The sequence below is a fragment of the Balaenoptera physalus genome (genome assembly GCF_965194825.1).
Source record: "Balaenoptera physalus genome assembly, chromosome: 10".
NCBI classification, from domain to species: Eukaryota; Metazoa; Chordata; class Mammalia; order Artiodactyla; family Balaenopteridae; genus Balaenoptera; species Balaenoptera physalus.
In genome coordinates, this window is record NC_138889.1 from 86,439,134 (window position 1) to 86,451,619 (window position 12,486).

Below are 12,486 nucleotides of genomic sequence, written 5' to 3' on the forward strand. Positions count from 1 at the left end.
CAGTGGATTTTTCTTTCATTAAGCACATTATCCTCTTACTGAGCTGTAAATGCGTAAACATTAGTTTTGTTAAACCATGCAAAAAAGACAGAATGAAAATCATTTTTTAATTGCACCCCTTAAGCAATTTACTGTGGGGGGGGGTAGGGTTTTTTTTTTGTTTTTTTTTTGTTTTTACCTTTAATTTTTTTGAATGGATCTAAAAAGGGCTCTCCCGTTGAAACATAAACATCGGCTTCACAGGGTATGTCTTCGGGTTCGAGGGCTTCAGTGCCGTCTGCCAAGAATACTCGTCGTGCAGCCATGTTCAGATTCAGCTTTTCCGTGCACTCCTCCAGCAACTAACAGAAAGCAAGAGGTAAGAGAAAGGGATTGACAACAAAGAAAGTAACACATTTCCGCTAAACAAAAGACGCAATGATCAAATAGAAACCCACTGAGCCACTTGCCAAGTTAAGTAACTCAGTAACTCCGCCAATATGGTTATTTTGTAGCAGTTGAAAATATACAAATAGGTTAATCACAACACTGAGAATATTTGATTCTCAAATTCTAGTCCTTGAACATTCCATCATTTTAACAATGTTATAGAGATATAAAGCCATTGTATCTGTTTAATTAAATATACTACTTATATATTGATTAAAAAAGAAATGAAATGCCTGTGAGGTCTATGTATATACATATAAGCAATTTACAGATACAGACAATTTTAAACAATAAATGTCGTCTTTCTCACTTTTCATAGATAAAGAGAATAAGGGAAGAAATAAAGCACTGAAAACTTTTGGACACCAGTTACCAAGGTGATGGTTGGTACAGTAACTTTGGCAAAAACTGTTCTAGATCCATTTTTGTAAGCTGTTACTCTAATCACTCTGGGTTGAAGTTTGTATCTTTGAGACAATCTATGCCAATCCTGGTCCAACTTAAATTTTAAAGAAGAGAACTCTGCAACTCTGAAGAAAAAAACACACAACAATTTGTGCACGTTAATTAGTAAAAATATTTAAGTAAATATTATCCTTGGTATTTTCTACAGATATAAGCACTAACGATTATTCCTAAATGTTCTTCAAAAAAAAAAAAAACCTTTTTATAGGATAAGATTGTCCATATATACTTAAATATTTTAAAAAATTTAATACATGATAAGTTTGCCAAAACTGTTCATGCAAAACACATATCTCAGAATAAACCATTTAAATCATTTTACTATAAAACATCACAACACTCATTTAAAAAAATTATACATATATATATGCTATATTCTAACAGAAAGCAAAAAAATAGTAATATGGTCTTAACATCATGAAATAGTAAATGGCTAAGATTTTCCCTTAAGTTTTCTTGTTTATCAAAGTTCTTCGATTTTTTTTAAAAGATTTGAAATTCAAATACATCATACTAAACTTTTCATTCTGAAGTCAATTTTATTGCTTTCATTTCAAATTGCTTGGGGGCAGTTAGAGAAGATTTCTAAGTTTTGTTTTCAGTCAAAACCAGTTTCAATCTGTATTATTTTTCTCAGCAAAAGTACATGTAAATGACTAACATGTCATACTTTTTACTTAAGAGTTCTCTAGCTAACCCTGGTAACTCCTAATGCCACAGCAGCAAAGTAAACATTTTAAAGTAAAAATGTGAGATAAATTAAAACCACGATATATCCACCTATTTGAACATATGAAAATAATGTGAATATCAGTTTCTTAGTTTAATTTTTATCAACATTTTCTTCTATCCATAAACTCTTAACAGTTTATGATAATCTTGATGTGAAAACATACACAAAATGGTTTTATAAGTTCATTTCAATTTGATTTTATTTCAAATATTGGTTAAATATCAAAAGTATGCATTTCTACTTTTACACAAATATCTGGTAAACCAAGGTAATTCATGGTCTTAGCCTGATTCTGCTTCAAATATTCCTTTCAGAGTTTCATATTATCCAGGTTCAAGTGTATCTCATGTTTTCTCCAAGTGTAATTAGCAACATTCTACTCAGGTGCTTTCAAAGAAAAAAGTAAACAAAACAAAAGCAGAAACAAAACCCTAGAGATGTGTTACATTTTAATGTTTGAAATAGTCAACTGAGTCATTATAAATTCTGCTCAAAGGAAAAAGCTTCAACAGTCAGTTAAAAAGAACAGAGAACAGCTTTGATTACCTCAATTGACCCACTGGAGCACTGACAGGTCTGTTTCTCTTGGATGCTGATATAAAAAAAGAATTGTTTTTACTGTTTGATTTGTAGCTATCTGGGTCTGATATTTCATCATGGCTATGATCTGATGCTGTTTGATGTGTGGAGCAATCTTGAAGACCTGACCCTTCTGATGCTGCCGCTGAACGTAAAAGTCTGTTGGGGCCAAACTGAGGCTGCAAATAATCTTCAGTAGGTTTAATAACTGCTTTTGCCTGGGATGACATAAACTCTCTGAAAGAAACAATGCAGGGAAGAATACAGTGAATTGATGTGTAATCACTTATTAACAGCTACCACATAATAACTAGTTGTGTGCTATGTGCTAGACAAAACATTACACGCTTAGACAGTATTTTGCTTAAGCCTTACAATATCCCTGGGAGATGGGTACTATTTTTATCCCCATTTTACAGATTTAAAAAGTTGTGGCTCAGAGAGGCTAATTAACTTGCCTGTGCTCACATAATCAGTAGTTGACTTGGTGGGAAACTGAACGCAAGATGTCCTAAAATAAAACCCACATTCATAACCATTAAATTTAATCACTTAATGAAACTAAAGAAGAAAAACTGTGTAATGCTTGAAGTAATGTTAAGTAACATTTTAAAATTCTTACATTGATTTATTAAACACTAGCACTCTGCTAAGTATTAGTAAATATAAAAATTAAAGAGATGTGGCTCCTACCCTCAAGAAACTTGCAAACTATCCCCTAATAAAGAGAGAATGTATGTTAAATAAACTGCTTAGAACGCTGGGTGTATATTAACCTTAAGTGCAAAAAGAATTCCTTGAAGGCAAACTTTTGTGCATTGGAATAAAGTTGGTAAAGTCTACAGCAGACCTGGGATTAGGTGATAACTCATCCTGGTTTGCTCAGGACTGTCCTGCCTTTGGCACTAAAAGCCACACATCTCAAAAATTCCCTTAGTCTCAGACAAATTAGGACAGTTGATTACCCTACCTGGTATTTACGCTGAAAGAGTAGTATTTAGATGAACTAAATACTTGAACAGGGGGCCACATGACCTGGGATGATATGTAAATCTATGCAAATACCAAGTCAGAAAGATGGAAAATGTAGAAGTGCTGGCATGATAAAATGAAACAAGCTTAAACATATTTGAGAATATTGAGCTGTTGGGTAGAGGATCAGCCATAGAGGATAGTTAGTTTCCATGTATTACTGTAATTGGGGCTATTTTTATACCAACCATACCTGCCTCTTTCCAATTTGCTAGTTCCTCAATAGTCCTTATTAAGTAATATAATATAACCTCCCCATCCACACAATTACAAAACAACACATGCTTAGTGTGGAAAGCTTGGCATGAACAACCCCTACTCCAAATTTTTCTCATCCACAAATTTCATTAAAATCACAATTATTTCATCTGGCCTTTCTTTATGTCCACAAGGGTGTACAATGGTTTATTATTTCCTTTGAGAGAATGGAAGGTAGTTATGTGCCACAGGGTAAATGGTTGCATGTGGATGAGAGTTGACACAGCGGGTCAATGGAGCTCAAACACTGGGATCCAAGCAGTTGTATTTTGTTGTTGTTGTCATCACATGTTTTATCCCAGTCTGCCCTGGACTGTGCATAGCACTGAGGAGAGAAATGGCCTTCCCTACATTCTGAGGATCCACCCAGGTTTATAACTGTGGCAAACAGCATCTTGAATGGATCATTGGACTTTAGCTCTGGCTGAGGTGGGACCTCCCTGCAAACTACCTGAGGTACTCAGATATTGATGGCAGTGGGGAGTGGTGGCATGTGGCAGCAGTCATGTCACAGTGGTGGTGTTTCTGCAGCAACAGCAACAGAGCTGCAAATGGTCACCAAGCTCTTCAACCTTGGGGAAGAGCAGTAAAGCCAGGAGGAAAGACCTGCAAATTTCACAACCAGCTCCCAGTGCCCATACACAGTTACTTGGAAAGCAAATTCTCAGTTAAAGAAAGAAAAGGAATTCTCTACTAAATGCAGAATGAGGTGTCTTTCTTTTTTAATGAATGCATTTTGTTTACTGTCAAATATTTTTACAAATATACTAATGATTTTATGTAATAATCCATTATTCTACCACCACAATGCAAAAAGGTTATTAATTTTTCCATATTCCAAAGCTTCAACCACATCATACCTTTATTTTAATACTTTGCCTTTTTTACTTAACACTGTTTTACAACCATTTTTCAGATTGCTATATAGTCTTTACAGATTTTACTGGAATGTAATATTTTTGTCAAGCATATTTTGCTTTTTTTCCAACTGAGTCGTTTAAGGATTATCTATTATTTTTGTCTGCTGGCATATCTTTCCCCTGTATTATGGTAACAGCACTTGCATCCTTTTGAGAAACTATCCATCCCTACCCCTCCCAACTCCACATGATTCTGGTAGGGTTGGGAAAATAAATTATATGAGATTTACCTGGTAAATGGTAAAAAGAATTAAACTATATGGTTCTATCATATATGTATTTATTACTTACTTTTCTCTAGTAATTTATATGTAAAAGGGGAGAAAGGGTAGTTTTTCATGTTAAAAAGTCACTACTGTTTCACCATCTTTAGTCTTGAGCTTTTTTTTTTTTTTTTTGGTGGTGTTTGGTCTTCGTTGCTGCGCGTGGGCTTTTTCTAGTTGGGGCGAGCAGAGACTACTCTTCGTTGCAGTGCGCGGGCTTCTCATCGTGGTGGCTTCTCTTGTTGAGGAGCACAGGCTCTAGGTGTGTGGGCTTCAGTAGTTGTGGCACACAGGCTCAGTAGTTGTGGCACACAGGCTTAACTGCCCCGTGGCATGTGGGATCTTCCCAGACCAGGGCTCGAACTCGTGTCCCCTGCATTGGCAGGCGGATTCTTAACCACTGCGCCACCAGGTAAGTCCCCATAACACAGGACTTTATTCCCCCTTCAAAATCCTCCCCATTTATTTCTTAGTCCCTAAGGTAGTGCACTATAAATTCCTAAAATTGCCTCCTAAGTCCCTATAAAAATCTGTTGGTGAGAGTCATAGCTGTTTTGTCTTACTACCTCACTGCTGCCACTGGCCATCACAAGAGCAATGAGATCCACATGGAGGTGCTGCCTTGTAGTATTCCCCAAGATTCCAGTGCTTGGAATGCCAGAACAGTTCAGTACAGAGGTGGGAAGAAGAGACACCTCTCTAACTCTATTTTATACTAAGTCACCTGGACACTGAAGCAGGTGAAGTTGTAGGCAGAGTCCCAGAAAGTCTTCACGGAATAGTTTCATCAGCCCTTTTAGCCCTTACCCACTCAGTTACAGGGACACTAACCCAGTCCACAGGCTAGATAAGGAATAAATAGTATATCATACCCTTCATAATGACAATAATAGTAACAATACTAACAGTTAATGACTACAAAGCACTTATTGTGACAGTCACTGTTCTAAACATTTTACTTATATTTACATTTAATCCTTACAACAGTCCTATATTATATTCTTCCTTTTACAGATGAGTAAACTGAGGGATTACAGAACTTGCCAAAGGTCACACAGCAGGCAGGTATCAGAGACAGGATTCAAATCCAAGTAGTCTGGCTCCACAATATCTATACTTAACTATCGTCCTATAATATTATTCCCATTAACCCTAAAATTTCCTTGTTTTCCATTAGTTAGAAAATTGAAGTTCCTATTCAAAAAAGTTCAGGAAAACAGATGGCTACTACAATGGAACTGAAACTTAAAATACAGGAGAGTAATGGGGAGGTGGGCAAGGAGGTAGCTCTACATTAGCAGCAGTGAACCAGTAGTGCTCTTGAGCCAATAAAGCTCTAATATCTAGATGGTATTTAAGTCATCACAATTGTAGTCTCCCTATTTCTCTTTCTTTCTCTTGTTTCTCCTCCCCTTTTTATTTTAAAAGACCCTTTTCGCCCCCTCTGCAAAAATCTCTTAAAAATCCCATGACATTCAGATTTATTAAAGTGAATTTCCTTCCTCCTCCAGATTTATATACATCTTTACATAGTTATCCTCCTTTCAAGGACAGTTTTTGCCTTTTGAGAATTTAGCTTGTTTACATTTAATATATATTCACAAGGTTATCTCCTTCACCAAGACAGTCTTTGTCTTTTGAGAATTTACCTTCATGCTTATGCTTTGTTTTCTGTTTTTCTTGTTTTATGTTCTTTTCATTCTTTTCTTATTTTCTCTTGGATTAAATAATACTTTAAAAAATTGTTACATTTTTCCCTTCTATTAGGTTGTATGCCCCACTTTGTTTAACCTTATTTTTAGTGGAAACATTAGATATTACAATATAAACCCTTGTCTTATTAAAGTTTAACATAAATGACTAACTTATTACTTTCAGACAATGCAAGAATCTTAGGCCATATCATATCCATTTATTGCTGTTTCCTCTGGCTGGTGAGCAATACTTTTTTATTCCATTTTTCATGGATAGGTGCATCTATCTTTCACAGCTCCTGGTTTTATGCAAGGAACTCAGCTCCAAAATTCTGCTTGCATGGGTCTGAGGCTTTGCACCCTGTCCTCTCTGTGTTTCTTAAGAATTTCTAATTACATAAATTTTATATTATAATTTCTTTTAAGATCTACATTTTGTTACATCTGCCTTTTATAAAATTTGATAAGTTGTATGGCAGTTTTCTTGGACTTTGTTTTTCCCAACCAGAAAATTCTTAACCAGGAATTCTATGTGGATTTCTAAACCAAATGTTTTAGGAAATGATCTTTTATCCAAAAAATAACCTCACTTTGTCTTCAGTTACTGTTGAGGCTTTCTACCACATTCTAGAACCTGGGCTAATGTTATAACACAGATCTTCTTTTTAAGCTTTCTATGTCCATCTTATTATCTTGTCCTGAAGTCTATGATAAGTCTCTACTGTGAATCTTTCATTATATCTGTAATTCACATATACACAGATTTCAAGAAGTTCCCTCTTCAGTAAGACTTCTATGCTACCTTCTTGTATAAAAATGTACTTCCTTCCTGTACATTCACATCTTCCCTGGTAGGTTTGATAGCTGAAATCACTATATGATATTGATCCCTTCCTACCATCTAAAATGCTAGACCCTCAATTTCCGTCAAATATTCCAATCATCGTTGTATTACTTACTCTTCTACCACTGGTAAAAATCATTTTTACCACTGGTAAAAAGCATCCTTTTCTAGCCTGAAATCTAAAAGCCAAATCACACTAAATCTAAATCACACTACTTTAGAAATACATCTTCTTAAGAAATATTTCTTATCTATCTACCTATATTAGTTTTCTATTGCTGTGCAACAAATTACCACAAACTTAGTGGCTTAAAACAACACCTATTTATTAAAGCACAGTTTCCGTGGGTCAGAAGTCTGGGCAAAGTTTAGCAGGAACCTCTGCTCAGGATCTCATAAGGCTGAAATCAAGGTGTCAGCTGGGGCTGCAGTCTCATCTGATGCTCAGGGTCTTCTTCCAAGCTCATTCAGTTTTTGCCAGAATTTAGTTCCTTATAGCTAAAGAACTCAAAGTTACTATCATCTTCTTTGAAGCCAGGGGAACTCACCTTTCTGACTTTCTGTCTCTGATCTCCAAACTCTCATTTAAAGAGTAGATCTGATTAGGTCAAGCCCACCCAGGATAATCTCCCATTTGATTAACTCAAAGACAACTGATTATATGCCTTAACTACATCTGCAAAAATCTCCTTTGCCATATGTAACCTAATCATGGGAGTGACATCCTATCATATTCACAATCCCACCCACACTCAAGAGGAGGGAATTATACCAGGCATATATACCAGGGGGTGGAAATCTTGGGGACCAGATTAGATTTCTGCCTACCACACTAGCTATACAATTATGCAGTCTTGACTATCCATTTTTTACACCAAATTTAGATCCAGATATTTTATTTTCTGGAAAATTCAAATGCAACTACTTAAGATTAAATTTTGTCATCATTAAATACTGAGACTATTTTAAAGAATGTACCACAGTTTCTGATGGCAAATCCAAAGAGGAACTCAAGAAAGTGCTTTGAGAAGTGGCATTGTTATTAGAATAAATTACTACTTCCTAAAGTAAATATTTTCGGGGGGGGGGGTATTCATTTGGATGTAAATGTTCTGGTATATTTCTTTTAAAAAGCATCAGCTACATCACTTCTGAGTTAGTTTATTGTCAGTTATTAGAAATAGATTATTTCTTTTAGCAACTGAATAATTCTTTAGAAATTAGGTCATAAAAAAGAACAAAGAACAAATGTGGTTATGTGTGTCTACACTACAAACATATACAAACTATGTAAATATTTAAGAATTTTATGTGTGTTTAGAGAAATATGAAGTAAAACATGTCAAAACTTAACCTTAAAGCAGTATGGATAAAAAACTATTGGTTAATTAAAAACTATAAAATTTTAGGTTATTGAATCTTTTAAACAATTTCTACGTATGATACACTGGATATGATAAATCACAGAATTACAAAGCTGGAAGGTACATTAAGAGATTAACTAAGCTTTTATCCTTTTCTGAAACAGTACTATACCTCATCTACGTATAGGCTTTCTATTATAATCAAAAAGATTATCAGGGACAGATCTTAAACACTGTGGAAGTGACAACCCCCTTAATATCTCAGGCTAATATCTAATTATGCTTTACTCTCTGTGGTTTCCATTAAATCTAATTTACAATTTTTGTTTCACAAAGCAACAACTAAGTAAAGGTGTGAGGTCTAAAAGTATAAAATTATGCCCAGGGAGGAGTATAGAAAAAGCAGATAAATAGACCATGACAAGATTTAAAGGTATGATTCTAGTTTTGACAAGAGCAATTTTTCTTCTCATTTCTTCTGTTTTAATAGCATTAGTGAATCTTAGTGGCTTTTTATAGCAACTTGAGGAAAACTCCTAATAAAGTCATACTTGCCACTCTCTTACTCAAGGACTTCTACCAGGTGGTGCCGTCATTGCCCCCCTGTAATATCCCTCAGCTATAATTGCACCACATTGCCTTCCACAGTTCTTACATGTATGCCTTTTTGTCAATGGTGTTCACTCAGCTGATCTATACCCATTACTGTACACCTTTCAATCAGTAAGTATTTAATAAATATTAATCTGAACTCAGTGCTTACACTTTCTAAAACCCCTTCCATAATACAATAATTGTCTAGTGGAAGAGAGAAATGTTATACACATTGTCATGAATATAAATTTACAATTACTGACTATGATTAGTACTGTGAAGGAAAAGTCTTGGCTATCATGAGGGTCATCATGAGTTCAGAGGTTAGGGACATAGAGAAAATCTCTACAAAACGGTTCAAGCTGGCAAGACACATGCGAGGAGTTAACCCCACGAGATCCTAGTCACTCCTTATTCCAAATCATTCCCCCAGGTCCTGTGCAAGAACTGATGTATTGTTTTGCATATTGATATGTTTGCTTTGTGATTTATTATGTGATTTCAGATGATTTCATATCCCACTCTGCAATGGTAAGATCCTTGTTCTATCTCTTTTCACTGCGATACTCAACTAGCGACTAACACGCAGGAATTGTTCTTTGATAATTACGACATCGTGCAAAGGTGTGTCACAAAAATGCCATTGATAAGAAACATACACAGTTTAAGTAGTAAAATATAATAAAGCCAAAGCTAAGAGTTATGTCATGTAACATTGAATATTTATCTAAGAGTCATTCCCCCCTTTAGATAAAAAGCCTAAGTTATGTTTGAATATTCACCCTCTTATGCCCATGGAAGGCATCCCCTGATCAGCTCCAGTGGGTAAATACTCAATGGTCTAACACCAATGATGCTAGTTCCATTTCCCTTGCCTTGTGCTGGTCAATTAAGTAATTTTGGCCAATGAGAAATGAGGAGAAGTCTTTTGGAGAAAGGTTTTTTTGTGCTAATAAGAAAGAGATATAAATGATCAAATATGTCTTCTTTAGTTGGATATTGTTGAGTGAACATGTGATGAGCCTTGCAAGTAGGAGGAGTCAAACCTAATGATCTAGCCAATATTCTGAGGATGGCAGAGCGCAAGATACAAAGAGCCAGGCTATTTGATAACCCAGCAGAACCACTGAATTTAACCCTAGAATTGCCCTGCCTCTGAAGTTCCTGTTACATGAGACAGTGGACTGTTCACTTTTAAAGTCACTTTCAGTTGTGTTTCCTGTTACTCTCTGCTAATAGTAGCCTAACTTATACAATTAGATTTCTAATTACATTTGCTTTACTTTTAATTTTATTCAAAATCTTTACTAGTTTTGAATTAATTTTATGATGGGCTAAAATATAAACTATTTTTTAAAAATTTGACTTTTACTTAATCAGGAACACGTCACCAGAAATTTCAGCATAAGCATACAATGACATGGAGGCTTTTCCCCCTGTTTTTTGAAACACAAAGCATCCTTGGTGAGTTTAGATTTCTATGGCAGAAATCTGCACATGGCTAATAATTCTATTCATAAGTAGGAAGTGTGGCTACTTTGACAGATCATGGCTCAATAACAAGCATGCAGGTCTAAGTTATCACACAGTTTGGATGTGAATTCAACATCAGGATAATGACAGTTGCCAAGGATTTGTGCTTGCTGTCGCTTCATACCAGTGTTGTCTGTCAAAATGTCTCTTTTTCTTATACAGAAGCCATAGAATTTTTATGGATAGCAATTACTTACAATATACAATGAAGTACATCAAATCTAACAACCACTCTTTAGCCCCTCATTATTTGGTAGTCTCTTTGTTAAATGTAGTCAACCATTTTCATCTAAATTATTTATTTATACTGTATATTTGACAAGCATATATTTCTCGCTTTATATTCTCATGGCATTTAAACCTTCCTGAAGAGTTATGGGTTTTTTTAATATTGTCATTTGTAAAACTTGTCTTTATCCTATTACCATTTTAATGGTAATTAAACTCTCTAATTGGAATAAATACAAATAAGAAAATGTAAACATGAAGGAAAATGACCCTAAGTACATTCAATAATAAATCACCAGCTTAAAATACTGGATAGCAGATAAAAGAAATAACCCCACATACGTTTGGTGCATGGAAACCTGTATAAAATCTGCAGTACACAAAGCACAAAGATTTCACTAATCGTCATCCTACCTTTTCCCCAATTTGATGAAAGAAATAACCTCTAAAGATATAAATAACTTTCTACAATTGCTAGATAAAGTGTGATTTAAACATCATGGAAAGTGAATAATAAAGTGGTAATAATATATGTGAAAAATTTCCCCCAAATTTTATTCTGAACACCAGAAGAAAATGTAATTCTAGTTTGACCTAGAAATATTGGTAAAGATACCTTGATTGCAGAGCAATTTTCAGTTATTTTATAACACATAATAAGTCCAATTTTTATTTGTAACTCAACCACTGAATAATAACTAATGTATTTGTTCAAATTACACATATAATCTAAAGGAGATATTCAATGTCTGTTAAATTGAACTTGCTCGTTTTTGTAGAAGGAAATCTAAACAAGAAGAACAATTTATAAAATCTGTAAAGGACCCATCTGAGTGTAGGATCAGAGCATATATCATCCCACCCAAAGGAAAAAAAGGATACTACTTCTGCTTGTGCAAAAGTGCAAAGGAATAAAAATAAAGTACATCTTAAATCTAAAGCCAGGGGAGGTTATAGATATTGTATAAGTATTTTCCAGAGGAAATTTAAATTTTCAAAAAGAAGCGATATAGTCTTTTAACATTTTTAAAGTAAATAATATATTAATGTTTGGATCTGTAGAGTTTTTTTTAAGGTTTGAAGGAAAAATCTGAGAAAAAGTTATGAATTAGGAAAAGTGTAATTTGTTGGTCAATGGAGGTTGGAAACAGTGAAAGCATTGTCTTGCCTCATTAACCACTGGGCAGTGTTCCCCTCACTGCGTTCTGCTGCTCATCCCATGGTGGGAACTGACGGCTCAGCTTTGGAATGATGAGATTACTAAACTTAAACTGTCCCTAGAAAAGGCGATATAACCAAATGTTTATATTTCAAAAATAGTCTAAGACTGATTCCAATTCAGAATAGCCAAGAAGATAACTAAAATGACATAAAAAAGTGAATGAATAGATTAGGCACTGTTAGTCTCCTTGAAAGCAAGATTTGTCTGTGAAAAAGCAACCCAGATAATCTATAAGAAGAAGTTGTTGGCAATTCACTTTTAAAACTGATTTAAGTCCTAATGTAATGTACTAAAAATAATTTGTCCCCTCAGGTAACTAAAAGAGTTG

General features: G+C 34.7%; 1 protein-coding gene across 15 annotated transcripts in view; it reads right to left on the reverse strand.

Moving 5' to 3' along the window:
* The window catches only part of DCDC1 (doublecortin domain containing 1), a 471,016-nt gene that overhangs the window by 427,523 nt on the left and 31,007 nt on the right, over nt 1-12,486 (reverse strand). For all 15 annotated transcript variants that reach the window (XR_014267934.1, XR_014267935.1, XM_082476590.1 and 12 more), the window contains exons 3-5: nt 2,174-2,443; nt 803-959; nt 179-341 (exon numbers count right to left, since the gene is read on the reverse strand). Coding sequence is in view for 13 of the 15 variants with exons in the window: in XM_082476590.1 (XP_082332716.1) it covers nt 179-341; nt 803-959; nt 2,174-2,443 (590 nt within the window). In the remaining 2 variants the exon portion in view is untranslated. The remainder of the gene's footprint in view (nt 1-178; nt 342-802; nt 960-2,173; nt 2,444-12,486) is intronic.